This window comes from Grus americana, chromosome 1, assembly GCF_028858705.1.
Source record: "Grus americana isolate bGruAme1 chromosome 1, bGruAme1.mat, whole genome shotgun sequence".
Classification (NCBI taxonomy): Eukaryota; Metazoa; Chordata; class Aves; order Gruiformes; family Gruidae; genus Grus; species Grus americana.
In genome coordinates, this window is record NC_072852.1 from 196,777,531 (window position 1) to 196,795,801 (window position 18,271).

Below are 18,271 nucleotides of genomic sequence, written 5' to 3' on the forward strand. Positions count from 1 at the left end.
CTAGTACCATGTGGTGTTCTCCCAGCTTGGGCACTTAAGAAAATTCAGATTTTCCATGGTAACATAGAAGATAAATACCTTTTGTGGATGCTGTGAACCTCTGAGACTCTGATAGACTTGGACATCAAACCTGTTTTTCTCTGGAGGAAAGAATTTACCGTAAGGCATGTTAATGTTTCTGTGTCTGCTGTAATAAATGATTCTGCAATCACATATTCTGCTCATAGCTGAGACCATGACAGTAGACTCAGGAGACAATCTACATCAAATGTGGACAGCTTGCTCAGCAGGACAGCCTTTACAGATGGCATCTCTGTGGCTACCTCCAGGCTCTAAAATTACCTGTAGATCAGCATACATCAAGCAGGCAGGCAGAAATTCATGCCAAGCATGAGTTGGAAAGCCACCTCTCCAATAAAATAAGCATATCTGATGTAGGATAATTTTTCTTTCTCAGCTTGAAGTAGTGAGAAGACTCTCAGGTACAGAATTGCAATGTGTCTCCTGCCTCAGGACTCAGTGCAGCAGTCAGAGCATTTTCGGCACCAACACCTAAAACAGTAGAGAGCACAAATCCCTCTGAAGCAGATGTGGACAAAGCACTGATCCATTATTTCAAGGGGGAGGGTGCGGGGCGGGGGGAATTGCTACCTTGTCTCCCTCCCATCCAAGTAGAGAAACCTGCAAACCTTAGAAGAACTAGAGCTAAGATAATATTCAAACAAGGTCAGTGTGCTGTACTGTGGTAGCACATTATAAGCTAAACAGACAAATAGCCCAAAGGAGAGTTATTAATAGAGTTTTAAAGGACAAAAAAAGATGTGGCTCACAACTTAAATCCAGTTGTTTCAAGCCAAATTTATAACATGATGATTTTAGCTGATAAACTGCGCAAGCAAAAATCAGTAGTAAACACCAAGGGTGAAATATCTATCTAGTGAGGTATCTACCCTCTCCAGATGCTGCCCATGGTTATTTACATGACTCTTCACAGTCTTCATTGAAGACTTAACTCCTCTCTTGTGTATGCAAAATCCAGAACAAACCTTGGTGGCTTTTTCTGCACTGAGAATTGAATACCTGCAGGCACCAGCACAGGATGCAATCTGAACATTGCTCTGTAGCGAAACAGCGTGATCAGATGGTGTGCTGTGTCCTCCTTCAAGCAAGGCAGGCTTTCATGAGCATGGAGCGGAGCTGACCAAATCAGCAAAACGACAGAGTTAGTTGCTCCAGCACAACCTTGGAACAGGTCTGGGATACCCTTACCAGATAAAACATGTGCCCATCATCTTCTGCATCCTCATCATCCCAGTTGTCACTCCTGTTAGCAGCCATTGCAGGCAAGGAGCCTTTCTGACACTCTACCTCCCCCTGTACAGTCATCAAGATGTGGACACCAGTGAAGGCACAGCTCTGGTCTGAAAGAGTCTTGTCTCATGCGACCGTCAGAGAGCAGACTGAATGAGATGGCTCCCAAGTATGTATTCGTGTCACTCTTTAGGTAATAGCCTCTCTGTCTAATTTGATCCTTGTACCTTCTTTGCACCACCTGGTTTGTGGAAACATTTTCCTCCCCACAGCTACTGCTTCCAGTAGATTTCCTCTGGGTTTATACCATGCTAAGTGCAAAATGAATATAACTTTAAAAAAACCCAAACAACACACAAACGTATGTTTTACCATACTACGCTCTCTGCTTAATAATTCTGCTCTGCCTTGCACACTACAAACCACCCAAACACCCATATGCACCTCTTGCAGGTCTGTATGAATCTTCTGGTATTCTGCAGTATATACCTGAGCATTGACTGGAAAGGAGTTTCTGAAAAAAAGCAACTGTGGTCTAAGACACTACACAGTTCTGTAGCCTACCCAGGCCAGGATCAGTCAAGCAGCAGCAGTTAGTCCTTCACACAGGATATTGAAGGCTTTTTAAATCAAACTACATCCAGATGTATTTGCACTGGCAGTCACTGCTACCGTGTATTCTCTCCAGCAATCTGGTCGTATCTGTCCCAGTTCTCCTTGTGCTTCAAGTGTAAATTCTCCTGAAAAGAACCATTTCATGTGCCTGGATGTGTGCTCAGTGCTATTTTAGATGAGCTAGAGTATCTGATGTCCTCACTGGACTGGCAGCAGACCCAGGTCTTTCTGGAGCAGCAACTGGAGGCCAATCCAGACAAGATACTCCCACCCAAGATCAAAAATATTAGTGCACACCTATGTTTAAGCATGGGAGCCACTACCCATCTGCCTGCAAAGTGCCTAAATAATGTATTTATAGTGTGTGACTGATGCTAATACTTTTAATAATTGGAAAGCTGAGGCTGAGAAGACAATAGACACATGTTTGTCAGGAGCGGCTGTCTCCAAGGCACATTTTGAGTCCATCCTGAGATTCCTTAGATGTGTTATTCCAGTTTGGTCTATATAGACTGGTAATAAATATATGGTGAAAATCTGCTCTTTTGCATGTGCCCTTTGTCGGGAACAAGCCTAACAGAAAATGTCAAGAGGGAAAAGGGAAATTTGAGAAAGTTGCAGCAGAATGAGAAAGAGGATATAGCAAACTTAAGAATGAAGATTTTTTTTTTTTTCCTGTTTATGATCATTGTTACTACTTCTTTTAGTGGGTTTTTTTTGTTTGTTTATTTATTTATTTATATATAGTAGAGTATATATGGGTTATATAGTATATAGACTATACAGGGTATTTCTAGAGTAGTTAGCTACCCAGCACCAGGCAGTCACTCCTGTCTAGCTACAGCCACATTAAGCAACAGGCCCAGCTATTTGCTGTCATCATCAGTGTCAGTATCCTAGGAGATCTCCTGATCTTGCATAATTACATCCTGATAAATGAGTACTTTGTGTTCATAGCAAAACCACTTTCAAAATGAATGTAATTGAGAGAGAGCTGCTGTTGATGTACCTGTCTTCAAATTGTTAGGAATATCATACAAAACCATTTTATTTAGGGTCATTAGTTAACACCCACCTATATTTTAAAGTAATCACATTCACAGACAAAATGATATCGTCATTACAGAATCAAATTTCATAGCCTCTCTCAGGAACTTAAGGATTAAAAATGAAGCCTTGTTATACCAGTAAATTCATAGGCAAGATTCATTCCAAGTAAACAAGAGTGAAAGAAACACCCAGCTACACCTGATGTAATGCTGTTTCAGAGCAGAAACAGTCCGTTTACTCCAAACGCTATTCCAGATCCATGGGGCTAGCTCAGAGCTGACACTGTGTAAATATGTTAACTGCAGATAAACTGAATTATGAAGTTCCTGAGTTAATAATATTAGTTTTGTGGTTAAGAGCAACAACACTTAAAATACCAATACATGCTTTCTAACCATAAATCTATTTGATGCAGCCTTTTTGTGGAACAAAATGAGGTCTAGGGATAAAAATCAAAATCACATAAATGTAAAAGTCAGATAATGCAAATTAATATTATGATAGCTGTAAGTACACAGGTATTTTGTGTTGAAAAGATTCTTCATTCCAAACCTTTATTTTTTCCAGGAGACATTGGGCATTTTAGATGCTAAAATGCTTAAGTAACTTTCAGAAACCTGCCCTCAAAATGGCTAGAGATAGAAAGTTGAAAATTGTCGTGTTATGACATTCGCTTTAGCAGAGGTGCCCACGCTCTTCCCACAGCAAAATGACTTTAATTTGCCCAACCTCAGAGTCCTTGAAAACGACACTCTGAGAATTTGCCATAATGATTTCTCACTAAATTAGAAAAATGCCCAACTAAGGAGGGATTATCTCTGCATGTGGATGTGGCATAATGACTGTCAAGTGCACTGAGAGCCCCACTGGGCTTTGCAAGGTACACAGGGTCTGCAGCAGAGGCCAGCATATATCGGAGAATATTAATACTGTCTTGTTGGGGGCATCCATTGTGATACTCTACTGCTGTTCAGACAAAATTACACCATACGGGGGAATTCTCTTTGCTACTTTATATATATGAGGTACCTTTTAGGGCCAAGGATTAGTCCTAAATTGTCTGGCTGGCAAACCCAGTCCATAAGGGACACAGGCACATGTATGCGCACACTGGGACAGTGTCACTGCAAGATTCTGCCTCACAGCCCACAGCCGCTGTGCCTGCAGTGAGGATGCACTAGTGAACTGGCATCTGCACACCCAGAAAGTCTCCTAGCTGCTCCCCAGAAGGAGCCCAGCAGCTCTGGTCCCACAGGACAAAATGTGTTTTTCCCCCAGGTGCCTTCATGCCCCGGGTTTCATGGCAAGCGAGGAGCTGGATGGGCAGTGCCACTGCCTCATCATCCCTGTCACAAGGGAGAAAAACTGTCCCTGGCTGCCTCCGCTCAGCCCTGAAACAGGAGCGTAAGGAGACATATTTTTGTCTATATGGCTTGTGTCATGAAGGACCAGAGAGATGGTGGGAATGTGCTGGCAAAGACGTCGAGAGTTCAACACAACTGCCACAATAGCACTTCAATAGCAGCACTCAAATGCCCAGTGCTGGTGTTCCTCACATCTCACTGCCAGCCAACTGGCTCAAACCCATGCCACTGAAAAGGCACAAGGAGCACACACACACGCCTCTGCGGATGCTCATTCACTTCAGTGCCAGTGCCCTGTTAAAGAGGATGCCAGACCCGTTGGTAAACCCACATTAGGCTTTTTCTGTCTCTATTTTGCAATCACTATTCAAAACAAGTCTGGTAAATGTGGGCACAAAGGGAGGTGAGGGCTGGAGAGGCTGCAGGGCCCTGCTGAGCCAATTAGGGTCCCCTGAGGGGTCTTCCTGTTGGAAATAGGCCACTGGGGAAGGAAGGACACACAGGGGAACATCACGGGGCCAAGCACCAGGCGAGACTGATTGACTCTTGTAACAAGGTCAGATTTTCGTCTCTCACCTGCCAAATTCATCCCCAACAGCCATGGGAAAAGAAGCCGGAGAGATGCTGCCCACAAAGTGTCCTAACCACTGGCTTGCCCGGCCATCCCATCTCAGCTGGGTGATGTGGGGAGCCAGCAGAGGAGGAAGCAGGGAGGGACAAGCCAGAGTTCTAAGGGTTACAGGAGGCAGTGGGTGAAGGCAGGCCACCAAGGAGAGGAGCAGCCCAAACATTTTGTCCACGTGTCACAAACTTGATAGTGCAGCACCTGCCTAGTATCACCCAGCCCTTGCATCTTCAGCCAGGGGAACACGTGTCAGGACAGTCAGAGCAGGACACAGGTATTGGCTCGCGCCTGTCCTGTACTGCCATGTCTCCAGGGCCCCCCAGACCTCACACCATCCTGGGGTGTCCAGAGAGGCCCACAGTGCCCCTTGTTCTGCAGGGCTGTGCTCTCCACTCACCCATGGGATGGAGCTGCAGGAGCCTGTGGGTCTCCCAGCCCCACAGCTATGCAAAGAGCTGCAGGGACCTAGGAAGGGCAGAGTGTGACATGTTTGGTTTATGGACAGGACTTGAAGCTGTGTGGGCAGTGCTAGTTTTACCAGCTCTTCCTTCGCTCTTGGTGCCTGGGGACCCCAAAGCCACAGTTCCTCACACCAAGCTCAGCCTGTGAGCGGAGCTGTGTGGACCTTATCAACGGGGAGGGATAACATCTCCATTCCTGGCTCTTCCCGGTGGCCTTGGTTATTTTGGACCTGCTCCAGGATGAAAAGCAGGTCCCGTTCCGGTGCTGGCAGGGACCGATGGCAGCCCAGGGACCCAAGCCCATTCCTCGCAGCTTTGCAGCCCCGCGGGAAGACCCGGGGCACCGGCTGCGGGTGCAGGGACAGCCGTACCCGGCCACCGGAGAGCGCATCCCCGTGAGCCCGAAGGGAGCGGGGGTCCCCAAAGGGCCTGTCCCTGCGCAAACGGAGCGGTGGCGGGAGCGCGGGGCCCAGGGCATCCCGCACCCTCTGGGAGAAGATGCCGGTCCGGCACCGCCGCATTCGGCACCCGCGGGGGCAGCGGAACCTGCCGGCTGCTTTTCCGCCGGCGCTCTCCGCCGAGAAGCTGCGCGTAAAAACGGGCGCTCCGCGACGGCAAAGCGCTGCCGGCAGGCTGCGAGGCCGGAGCGGGGCTGCCGGAGCCCGGTGGCGGTGCAGGCGGGAGCCCCGGCAGGGCCGGTACCGGCACCAGCCCCGGCGGGTGAGCGGGAGGCCAGGTCCGTCCTTCCCGGGTAGCGGCGGCGGGCACCTGGAGAGAGGAGCCGAGCCCAGCCGCCAGCCGGGTATTTGTATTCACCTATCGCCGTAGGTATAGGTGCGTGCAAATGGTGTATCTCTCTCTCGCAGGCTTGAGAATGAGAAGGGAGGTGTTCAGTCCAGCCGGACTCCAGACCGACCTTTAACTTCCCGGGGAGGTCCGACAGAGCCCCCGGGATACGGGGCGAGGGTCCCCCGCAACCCATAGCTTCAGCGCGGCCCGGGGAAAGGAAGAGTCCCCGCCATCCGCGCTTGCCGGGGCGGGCGAGTCCCGGTCCCGCTGCCGAACTACGGCGGAGAGGGATGGAGAGAGACGGTGCTCCCGGCGCACGCCCGCGGACACCGAGCGGCTGCTTTCTACGTGAAGGGAGGGAAATAAACCACCAACGAGTTTTTATTGTTATCATCATCATTATTATCATCACCATCGTCGTTTCTCTGCACATAAATAAATAAATAAATATCTCCCGGGGGGCGGGGGGGGAAGGAGGGGGACGGAACGATACAATCACAGCTGCGCGCCCGGCAGCGACGAAGTCAAAACCAAACCGAGAACAATTTTGGAAAGAAAAAAAAAAAAAGAAAGAAAAAGATAATAACCCAAACAGCCCCCGACCCTCCCCGTCCGCCCGCTTTCGGGCACCGTAGAATTACCGGAGGGAGCCCCGGGACAGCATCTTCCAGGCGGCCCGCACCTCCCGCTGCCGCGTAGCATCCGCGCCTGTCTCGGGGCGCGGGGAGCTCTGCGAGGAGCCTCCCGGGCCCGGGGCTGCGCCTGCGGGGAGACAAGTGAGACAGCACTACTGGGGGACGCCTGGGGTCCTAGGGAGCCGTTTATTTACAACAGGGCACACGGACACCCGTCCCCACAGGCCGGGGGTCTAGAAAGGTGAGAAAATCCTTTGTAAATTACACAGACTATACAAAACGGTATAAAATCCTTCGGCTGCATGTCAGCACCGGAGCAGGCAGGACTCCCTCTCCTGCTCTCGCCACAGTTCCTGGGGAGCCGGAGTGGGCTTGCGGGGGGCTAAGGGGTGACTGCGAGGCCTCTGTCGTCCTTCCCCGAGGAGGACGGAGACATGCGCAAGTCCTCGTCGTCTTCCGAGCACTTGGTGGAAAGGGACGAGCATTTGCAGCTGTGGCCGGCCCTCCCGCCCCGGTGGGAGCTGCTTTTGCCTTCTTTCTTGTGCTTGACCCGTCGGTTCTGGAACCAGATCTTCACCTGCTTCTCGGAGAGGTTCAGGTAGGTGGCGATCTCGATTCGCCGCAGCCGGGAGAGGTACATGTTGGAGGCGAACTCCCTCTCCAGCTCCAGGAGCTGCGTGCTGGTGAAGGCGGTGCGCATCCGCTTGCTGCTGGGCAGCTGGCTGGACGTGCTGTCTGCGGAGCGGAGCGCACCGTCAGGACCTGCCGAACCCGCCGCCGCCCGCCCCGTAGCGCCCGCACCCGCCAGTCCCCGCTGCGCATCCCGGCCGCCCGCTCTGCGGGGCCGCAACCCTCCCTCCCCGGGAGCCGGCGACCCGACAAGCGGCTGCCGGGCTGCAGCCCGAGCTCACGGAGTGCCCGGGCCGCCTCCGCCGGTTCCTATCCGTTTTCGGAGGCTCGGCGGGCACCGGCGGGGAGGGATCCTGCGCATCCCTCGGGGCACCGGCAGAGAGACGTGCCGGCATTCCCCGTCCAGGCTGCGGGCGCAGGGCAGGGAGCCCCCGCCCCATGTGCCTTCGGCAGGGTCCTGCCTCCCCGCTCCCCCCTCCCCCCCGCCGCGGGATCCCCATCACCTCCCTGCAGCGACCACGGTTAGCATGCAGGCGTGCCCTTCCCCCCGCCCCCGCCACGCGTGCCCTCCTTACCCACGGAGATGCAGTGGAACTGCCGGGGGTCGGGCAACGGGTAGGCGCCCTGGTAGAGCGCCGGTGCGTGCCCGACGCTGACGGCAGAGACGGAGTGCTGCTGGCGGGCCAGGGGCGAGTGGCAGTACTGGGAGCCGAAGGGGGGGAAGGAGGCCTTGATAAGGGGGATGGCGGGCGGCGGCGGGTGCAGCTGGGAGGCGGTGACACAGAGCGGGCAGACGCAGAGCAGCCCGGCCTTGCGAGCGTGGCAGGCGCCGGCCGGCAGCCCGGGCAGCGGGTGCGAGGGGTGCACGGCGTAGGGGAAGAGCGGCGGCGGCGGGCTGCCCTCTCCCTTCTTCTCGCCCGCCTCCCGCAGCACCAGCGAGTCCACCAGGAAGGAGCGCGGCATGGCCCCGCGCAGAGCCCGCGCAGCGCCCCGCGCAGCGCCCGCGCAGCACCCGCGCAGCGCCGCTGGCCAGCCCGAGTGGTGCTGAACGGCGCCCGCCCGCCCGCTTTAAATAGCGCCCGCGCCATGTGATGGCGGCGCCGGGGCGCTCAATAGGCTTTCTGTGCCTCTTCTCTTGGCATTCACGCCGCACGCTCCCTCATTATTTCCCTTGTTAACTAAATGAACTGCATAATGTACTCTATTCTTGTCGACCCCACCCACGCCGTAGCAGGCGGCCTCTCCCCTCCTCTCCCTTTGGCGGGGTTATTTTCTCATTCTCTCGCGATTTAATATTCTTTTCTTTCTCTTTATCGCTCTCCTTCGCTTTCAGCCCAGCTTTCAGCCCGCTCCCCCTTGTTTATTTTGCCGGCTGCAGCCGCGGTCTCCGCCGGCGCCAGCTTCCCCTGCCAGCCCCCCGGCGCCTTTCCCACCTGTGGCACCAGGTCTGCCCCCCAGCCCCGCCGGCCTCTCTCTCTCCCCTCGCCGCCGGGCTGCTTCGTCCCCTTTACCGCGCCCGCCGCCGTCCCTAGCCCTGTGGCTTTGTTCCCAGCCCGCTGCCGGGCCCCGCCGCTTATCGCTGCCGCCGCCGTCGGGCGAGACCCCCGGCCACCGAGATGTGCCAGCCGGTGCTCCACTGGCGGGCACATCCGCCCGGCCCCTGCGTGGGCGTGGGCGCCTGGGCACGGATAACGGCCACGGAGCGTCAGAATTGTGCACGTATAGAAACCCTGACACTCATATGTATGTGTGCACGCACGGCGAGCACCTTAAACAGAGGGAGAAGAGGCGCTCGGCACACTCCGCACATCTTTATACCTGGTCCTTCTGCCCGGTTTCAGCGGTAACACTCGGCATCGTACCGTCGAGCTCCACGTACGGCGGCCCCGCACCGCCCGCGCCCCGGCACCGCCGCGCACAATTGCGCGGGGAAGTCCCTGGAGCTGCGGGGACCGACGGAGAAACGTCTTATCTCTCCCGTCCGATGAGAATTAGCGTTAAACACACCGGCGGGGTCTGGATTTCTTAGCACAGGGATCTGCAAAACTTCCAACGGGGCCCAAAGCTAATTTCTACGCGTTCATCTGAGCTGAGGCGCACCGGCGCTTCCCCGCGCAGCGGCACGCCGCCCGCGCAGGAGCCCGCGGCGTTGCGCTCCCTGCAGCTTGTTGATTTTGTAGGTGAATAAGCAATGCTAACAAATAAGAAAAAAAATATTAATCGGGATACATTTTCCTCCTCGATTTTCCCGTTTAATGTACGGGGGGGAAAAAAAAAAAAAAAAGACAAACGCACCCGCCGACTCCAGTCAAAATGTGAAGGAAATTTCTGCCTACAGTAGCCTGGCCGCCTCATAAACAAATGGACTTTTTAAAATGAAGGGAAAAGAAAGCCTTGGAATCAGTGTAATCCCGTGTCTTCGGCTTGTACAGAGGCTGTTCTTGCCTGCAGTCTCATTTCTGGCTGAAACCTATGGGAGTTTTGCCGAGATACTGTTGATGCCCGAGCCTAGAAATCTATCTATGTGCACAAATAAATGGTGAAAAATACAGAACGAACAAAACCGAATGCTAGTAAAAACTGGGTCCCGCAATGATTTAGAAAGAATTCCCAAGTGCTCTTCCCCTGAAAGCGTTAATGGTGTTTGGATTTTTTGTTGTTTTGTTTTTAAGGAACTGGTAATTTAAAACATTTTTCCCCCGGAGCTGGCGCCCTGGACGGGGCATCTCTCCCCGCTGAGATGTGGCCGGCCACCGAGGGGGTTTTGATTCAGCCTCAACCCGAGGGATTCCCGCTGCCCAGGGGCTGAACCCTAGGGCTCCGAGCCGCAGGGAGGCAAAGGGTTAACAGCTCCTGAATGCACACCAAGCCCAAAGCTACTGGGAAAGAATATCCAAAAAAATAACCAGTTTTTTTTTCCAGCCGCTGGACCTTATTGAATGTCATTGAAGAAAGTTTTGAATGCCAGATAAAGAGAGGCGAATTAAAGTGTGTGACAGCAGAGGATAAGCAAACACAAAGAGAACTCTGTCACACTTTGGGCAAAATCCGTGGGCTTTTTACCAAGCCTCTTCGCTATGATTGAATTAAGTAATAGGAAAACATTTTCTTTCAGTTTAGAGCCATTAGACAAAAACTTCAAAGCGAATAACACTTTTTAATGTGCAGCCCAACAATGGAATCTGTTTTGTGCTGAAATGTTTAAATGGTTTGTTGTGCAACTGTGGGATGAAATAACCCAGACTGCAGCAAAATACCATCCTTCAGGACGTTTTATGAGCGCTTGAAACTAGCACAGACCTTTAATTCCAGCGCTTTAAAACTAGCCTCCCCTGTCTTTTTCGCACCCACCCCCTCTATTTTTTTAGAGGGGAAATTCGCCTCGTATGTTTGCCATTTCCAAGCTATCGTCGCTAAACGAAAACGGCACAGGGAGCGGGGCAAAGACAGCCGCCGACGGGGTACGCGCTGCAGGCGGCTCGGGGGGACGCGGGGGGCTCGGGGGGGCAGCTTCTCCTCGGGGCTGCGGGGTGGCCCCCGCCAGGACCTGCCTCTGCCTGCGCGGCCGCACGCCCCGCTCCGCCGCACGCCGCCGGGCTGCCCCGGCCCCGCGGGGGTCGTACCGGGACAGGGTCCCCGGTGCCACCGGGAAGTGCCGGCGCTTGTTCTCCGGAGGGAGAGAAATGCCGGGTGGTAAATGCTACCCCTTCGCCCTGCACCCGCTGTCACACCTTCCGCCCCACCGCCCCCCCCCCCCCCCCCCGAGAAGGGGATGAGGAGAGGGAAGCGTTGGAGTGCTCATCAGCTGGAGGGACCCTCAGTGAAGGAGGGGGTCAGGTATCATTGCGGGGGATGAAGGAGAGGGCAAAAGCGTTAGCACTGACTGAGGCGTGCCTTCCCCCTTGGCAGCTGTGGGGTCTATGGCACTGCTGCCTGCGAGGGGAGAAGGTGTCACGCTGCCACTGCCTGGGGACAGCTGTATGGAAACAGGTCCCTCATCATTTTGAGGCACCAGCCGTTGCCTTTTGTGCCAAGGCCCTCGTGCTCCGGGGTAGCTGCCATTAATATCTGGGGGTGGGAGGTGACACACACCATCAGTCCCTGAGGAGAGCACGGAGAGGTGCATTAGTTCAGGGGTGGGGAGAGGTGAGGATGGGATCCTGCTGGGGTCGGGCAGAATCATTATTTCCAAGGAGACCATCTCCTCAGTAGCTGAGAAAGGCTTATGATTTGTGGGGGACTGTAATATTCCCCAGCCTAGCCTAAGAAATTATTTTTAGAAAATCACTGCTTTATCAGCAAAATTGATTTTTGTGGCTGCTGCACTTTCCTCATTGGCCTCTTGCTTCATTAAACAGGACTAGCTCCATGAACAGATATCCAAAACATGTTATTTTTGGCTTCTGACTCACACTGTACTCTGTACAGAATGAATGCTTCCTCATGGACTTACCTTGCATACTCACACCACAGTGCTTGTGAGACCAGTTGTACAGTGTTTATTTCCACAGCATCTCAGACAAGAGGTAGAGCAAGCTCCGTTCTGCTGATGGACTACCAAGACAAAGTGATGAAGGCTGCTACCTATCTGGGACCAGCAGAAAATGATGCTTGTGGAGTGCTCATGTCACTCTATGTTTATGTGAAGCTCAGTGCCTGAAAACTGTAGTTTATATTTTGTGCACTGACTTTGGTCAAATGCTGGAAGGGTTTGGCACCCTCAAAGCCAGGGTTCAGGGAAGGGAAGCAGCCAGTGAGACAGTGAGAAGAACACAGGTATTGAGTATCTGCAGAAAAAAAATACCACTTTTTATCATTTGCTTTGTGATCTACTTTGCACTGTCTGTGAATACAGTCAGAGAAGCAGAAATAAACCCCAGTCTAAACACAGGCCACATCGCATCACACCAGAAACCCGGCTACAGCCATAACTTCTCTGCAGCCACTACAGTGGCTGTAGTGGAAATCTAAGGAAGTCTATGGGAAAAGGACAAGTGTAGGGTGGTCCTTCCCTGGTTTACTCCTGGCCTCCAGTGATTTGTAATGCAAGGGCTTCCAGAAACATAGGTTATGTGTTTGTGTTTAATTCCAGTTCTTCCAAAATAAAGGCAAAACCACAGCTTGCTTTGTCATGAAGTTGCCCTATGTTTTCCTTCAGCTCTTGTCTTATCTATTAATTTCTTCCAAATTTATCACTGTATAAATTTGGTAGCCTGCCAGCCTGGCCCTGCTACCTTTCCATCATGGTTCACCCAGTTTCATCTAGTTTCCATCACAAGCTATAAAGGCAACAATTAATCTATGCCAATAAAACCTGTGCCACAGGAGGACCAAATCAAAACTGCTTGTTTCCAGGACCTGTACGTTTTTCCTTTGATCACTTTCAACAGCAGATATCTAAGGTAGACATTTGCCATTTAGCAAATCTTCAGGCCCGTTGCTTGCTAACAGGGTGGGTCTATAAGCAAATCCTGTAGTCACCTTCCAAGGAGACAGTTTGTTGCTGTTTCCCCTCTGTGATCTGACCTTTCACTCAAGAGGAGATGTCAAAGAAGTGGTTGGACAGAAATGGTGAAAAAGTAACAGAAAAAGTAGGAACATGTAAAATACTCGTACAATTTAAAGTAGACTTTTGCTTTTATAGAAAGACCACATTTCAAATTGCTAGTGACCTTGTAAGACAAAAGAATGGAGAAATCCTTGAGAGTAATGAAGACAAGAAATTGCAAAAAGGAGCTGGATGTGAGTTCTGCAAATCTGGTTAAATTATTAAATCATTAGAGATATGGTCCTTCAACCTCGGAATCCACCCTGTTTCACAGTCATTTTTGATTGTCATCTTCTCCTTTCTCCAAATTTCTCACCTTTATGTATGCTGAGTCCTTTACAAACTGAAAGTTTTTGAGGTTGTCAGTCAGCTCTTTGAGAACATCCAAGGGGAAATTCTGTCATCTCATACGGTAAGAGACTGTATTGTATCTGTTATTTCTATGAAACACTTGAACAGTTTTCTGCAGCCTGATGAATTTCTTTGCAGGTTTCAATCACATTCATGTGGCAAGTACTCAACAAACATATTGATCTGTAGCATGTGTACTTGGGATTATGGATACACCGGTTTACACTGGTTTCACTGTTGGCTTCTCATTCCCTGCCTTGAAGATTTGGAGGGTTCTGCAGTGATCGTGGTTATTGCTGAATGAGACACCTGATTACTGCATTCTGCGAAGGAAAAGAGACAAAGGTCTGTGCATTGGTATATTAGAGTCACTGTTAAAGATCTTCCTTCAGCTTCTAAGTGAAGCTGTACAGGAAGCTGATAGGAAAAAGCAGACTTTCCCTGAGCCATTAAAAAAAGAATACCAAAGACCTGAAGACATTGGAGTCAATAAAAGCACTCAAGATCAAACTCTTGGCTTGCAAGAATATCAGGACTTTAACTTCCCAGTTCCTCAACACAAAGAAGACATTTCCTAGAGGGTTTTGCAATGCTGCTATAAAGCCACAGGCAGAAGCACACCATGAGTGTAGCCAAAGGAGGAATATGGCAAATGGGACAGAGTGTTTTACTTTGGATCAATGGCTGGTAGGTTGTGCATGGTGAGTGGCAAGGGTTGTGAGAAAAGAGGGAGGCTTGCTTGCCTGCAGCAGGGTTTCCTGGCCATTGCTGGTGGCGTAGTGACAGACCCCGAAAGTTGCAGATGAGGACTGTGTAGCTTGGTTCCTTCTTTGATGTTGGCAAACGAATGTTCCTCAAGTGTTTATCACACATGAATGTGAAGTGATTATCTTAGATGTTTATTCAGCTTGTGTAAAGCAGACCTCACCAAGGTATGTTAATTCCTTTAACTTGCCAGTCCTGGCAGTAGAGGAACACTCTCAACTGACAAAATAATTTTCTTCTTTTTATTACATTTTGAAGACTTAAAAAAACCCCTTTTGAATACAGTAGAGTATTCAGAACATATTAGGTTACATGTGTTTGTGTCTGCATATCTGGATATGAACTTGTATATTATATTATTAAACATATCAATTGATATATCAAGTGTATAGGATGGGAGTGTAAAGCCATGTACAAACATATTGTAGCAATTTTATAGAAATAATTTCTTGGAAGCTGAGCACAGTCATTTGTTGACCTCCTTATATTTGCATGAAAATCTTCCAGTACACAGCAGAATATTTTCAGAGACACAAAACAAGCATTAGTTAACAAACCCACCAGTATGGATATCCAAGTCAGTGTATAACAAATATATGTGATGGCCCTGCATTTTTTGTATATTTCAAATGCAAGTAAAGCCTGCGAACCTCATTCTTCCACTTCCTTGTGTTTGTGAGTATAATGACCCAACACATACAAAGTTTGGATTTGTAGTTGTTATGGTCTGTCCTGGGCTAGTAACAGACCTAGGAAGTCTCCTACTCAAAACGTGAACTTCACAAATCTAAGTTGTGCTTTACATCCTTCTGCTGTTAGATCTTAATCTTCCACATTTGGACAGTGGTGTCAAAGACTCTCCTGTCCTGTGGCCCTGTGTACCTGGTGTGCAGAATCGCAGCTGAGCTACTGCTGGGGATGTGCATGAGCAAGGAGGCTCAAAGTTGCTCTTGAAGGAGCTCACTTCTTGGCTTTAGTCTAATGCCCCAGTTCCTCCCATCATGGGCTAAGGTGGTTCCCTCCATTGTGCTTCAGAGATACTGTCCACCACATGAACCCAAGTAGACCTGTGTTATGTTTTGGGGAGAAAACCCGAAGCTCTGTGCTCTGATAGCTCCATGAAAAAGAGTATCCCAAGTTATGGACCTTATGGCAGTGAAGTTAAGTGGGAAGACAGCGTACCCCAAAATACAAGTTGGATATCATGGACTTCTGGAATCCCACAGAGCTTGGCAGACCCTTGAACTTCAACTCTTGCAGTTCACGTGAAATACTTACTTATGAAAGAATACATTTGTGGCAGTATAAATGCTTATTGGCAGCCATTCAAATTATTCTTTATGGAGGATGCAACTCTTTGGAACATGGAGGCTCCAAAAGCCATGGGGTTGCACAGTGCGGTAGCCAGGAGCAGGCTATGTGGAGCCTCTCTACTCTATGGCCTCTCCCACTTTTGACTTCTATTGCTCTTCTGATACCTTTTGGCAACTTGTGTAGCTGAGGTCAGAGCCCTTTAACTCCACTCCCGTCCCAGAGCATGGAAACTAATTAGAACCCCGTGTGTTAACAAATGTGTCCTGGGACACTGAAGTAATCCATTAGATTTTAGTCAGCCATTTCTCTTTACTCTGTATTTTCTAACTTTTCCCTCTAGTTTTCCAACTCCACTCCTTCTTTGGATGCTCTCTTTACTTTTCCTCCTCGTCATCAGAGTGTTTATCATTTTCTCCATCACCATCTTCACTCGCTGTCTTTATTTTCTTCTCTTCAGCCAGACCACTATCTCAGTAAGCAGAGCAATTCTTCTAATAGCTTTTCGTGCAGAAGTGTGAGAGAAGAAGTCTGAGCCTGGATGAATGAAGACTTCCAATTATCCCCACCAAAAGATCAAACTAAGAGGGAGGACAAACAGGATTGATAGTCTCTTCTCCAAATTTTTTGCATTGCCCAGACACAGGGCTAGGGAAAAAAAAAAAAAAGCCATAAAAGGACAGTATTTTGTCTGCCACAGATTAGGAGACTCTACTGTCTTGATCACAGACACATAAAATTAAATGATAAATTAATCTCACTGTAAAGAACAGGCTAGGGGAAAATCAATGTTGCAATCAAGTAAGATGAGGAGAGAAATTCCAGAAATTTCTACAGATGCCAGGAGACCAATTGTGCCCAGAGATTAATAAATACTTAGACAAAATCTTCAGTGCCAATTGAAAAAACACAGCAATTGCACAAATCCCTTTTTCTTTTTGAAAGATTTTAACTAAAGTTCTACTTGTTCTTTTTTTTCATCCCCAAGCTTTGATCAAATATTGAAATAATTTCCTTCATGGTTAAAAACAGCTGAAAAGGGACTGGAAGTGGGGAGGATGTCAGAACCCTCCAGACCCGGGCTGGCTTTTGGTGTGTTCATTGATATGCTTAATGTACACACAACAGCACCTAGGAGATCTTCTTTGCTGGGTTGTATCCCGGCCAGGTTGCTTAAGGAAAGGACAGGGGACTCTCTGCAGGCAGAACATCGTTATTATGGCAATGTCTGAAGGGTAAAATATGGCCAATACATGTCCTCCAGCTGTTTTGTCATTAAAATTGCCACAGATTTGGCTTGACTAAACAGAGAAAGCAGGGTCACATAAAGGAGCTTAAATATCCTGGCAAATGCTCACCAGTATTGTCATCACATAGACAGCTCTGGGCCTGGCCGGAGGTGTGCAGTGCAGAGCCCTCTCTGCAGCCTTGCTGCTACCCACAAGGACTCTTCAGTACTGGCAAAGGCACAGCAAGGAAAAGTGGCAGTAAATCTTCCACTTTTGTTTTCAGTTTTACCCCATTTAACAGATGAGCTGTCCTACAGCAAGAAAAAACAGACCGGAGTGTGTCTGACATGAGTTTCCATCTCATTTGTACTGTGGACACTCTCTGTCTTTCATGTCATGAAGCCCCCACCTTTCCAGCAGTATAACGAACCTCACGTCAGGAAAGGTCCATCTCCCTTCAGAAGGGATGGGATTTTTTTTTGCCACTGATGGCCTCAAAACTACATCTTCTTTTTTGGAGTTGAGACAGTGAAGGAAGGCTCCTGAGCCCAATTTGCTTTGCTGTTCTGGGCAGGATCCTGCAGCATCTCTCAGTATAGGAAGCACCTTGCTCTCAAGTAAAGGCAGCAGCGCTTTGGACGAGGCTCTGACCAGTGTGGATACTGCTGGGCTTCTCTCTCTGGTACAGCAGTCATTTTAGTAGCTGTAGCTCACAAGACTTGGCCTTGCCATCATGCTCTTCATGAAGCTGCAGCACCTTCTCCTCCATTTGCCCAGGGTATTTGCTGGGGCTGATCTGTTTTAGGGCACCACCTTTTCCATCGGCTGGTCCATCTGCGCTTTGGTCAGAGTGCTATTTTTGGCCTAGGGAAGCTCAGCTTCTCTCAGCAGAGATAACGACCAAATCATTTGCAACCCTGAGTGCTTCCACAGGGAGAAAGAAATCCTACAGCTCTCCCTTTTTTCAGACATTTTGGGGCACTTATTTTTGGGCTTGATTACTAATCATTTTACTTGCATGTACCTTTTGACTTTACTATGGTACTTGAAGTGAAAAGTTACTTTAATATACAGGATTAGCAGAACTTCCATGAGGCACAGCTGTTCAGCGTCCCACTAGGTACCGTTCGCAGCAGTTATAATTTTTTATGCACACACACATATACAGACAGTGAACGCAAATACGTGTCTCTCCCAGGGCAGCAAGGTTGCAGGACCCATTCCTCACAGACTTTGGGGCTTTGGCTCTGCTCCCCAGGTGTGTCAGGACTGGAGAGGACCTGCACATGAATCCAGCTGCAGCTGGAGGCTGTTACTGCTCTGGCCTGGGGACACGGCCTCCTGGGGCTCTGGACTTGTGCTGTCCCTGCCCCAGGGCCATCATGTCTGCTCCTGCACAGCCTGGGGTGGCTGGGTTAACCATCTTTTTGCAAGCTCATCAAAGTTGAATTTTAAAAGTAAGTGTCTGACCGGTTTACCCTGTGTTATTTAAGCAGTAGATTCAGCAGAGCACAGATGTGGTTCTTAGAGGAAATGAAACAGGGTTAGGAAGGAAGAGGAAAGCACTATCGTGAGGAGGCACAAGAG

General features: G+C 49.9%; 1 protein-coding gene across 1 annotated transcript; it reads right to left on the reverse strand.

The window, feature by feature from the left end:
* Positions 1-7,232: 7,232 nt before the first annotated feature.
* Positions 7,233-8,443, reverse strand: GSX1 (GS homeobox 1). The gene is made up of 2 exons (XM_054804256.1): positions 8,056-8,443; positions 7,233-7,585 (listed from the first exon to the last, which is right to left on the reverse strand). The coding sequence occupies exons 1-2, from the start codon at positions 8,441-8,443 to the stop codon at positions 7,233-7,235; spliced, it is 741 nt and encodes a 246-aa protein (XP_054660231.1).
* Between the last annotated feature and the right edge of the window lie 9,828 nt (positions 8,444-18,271).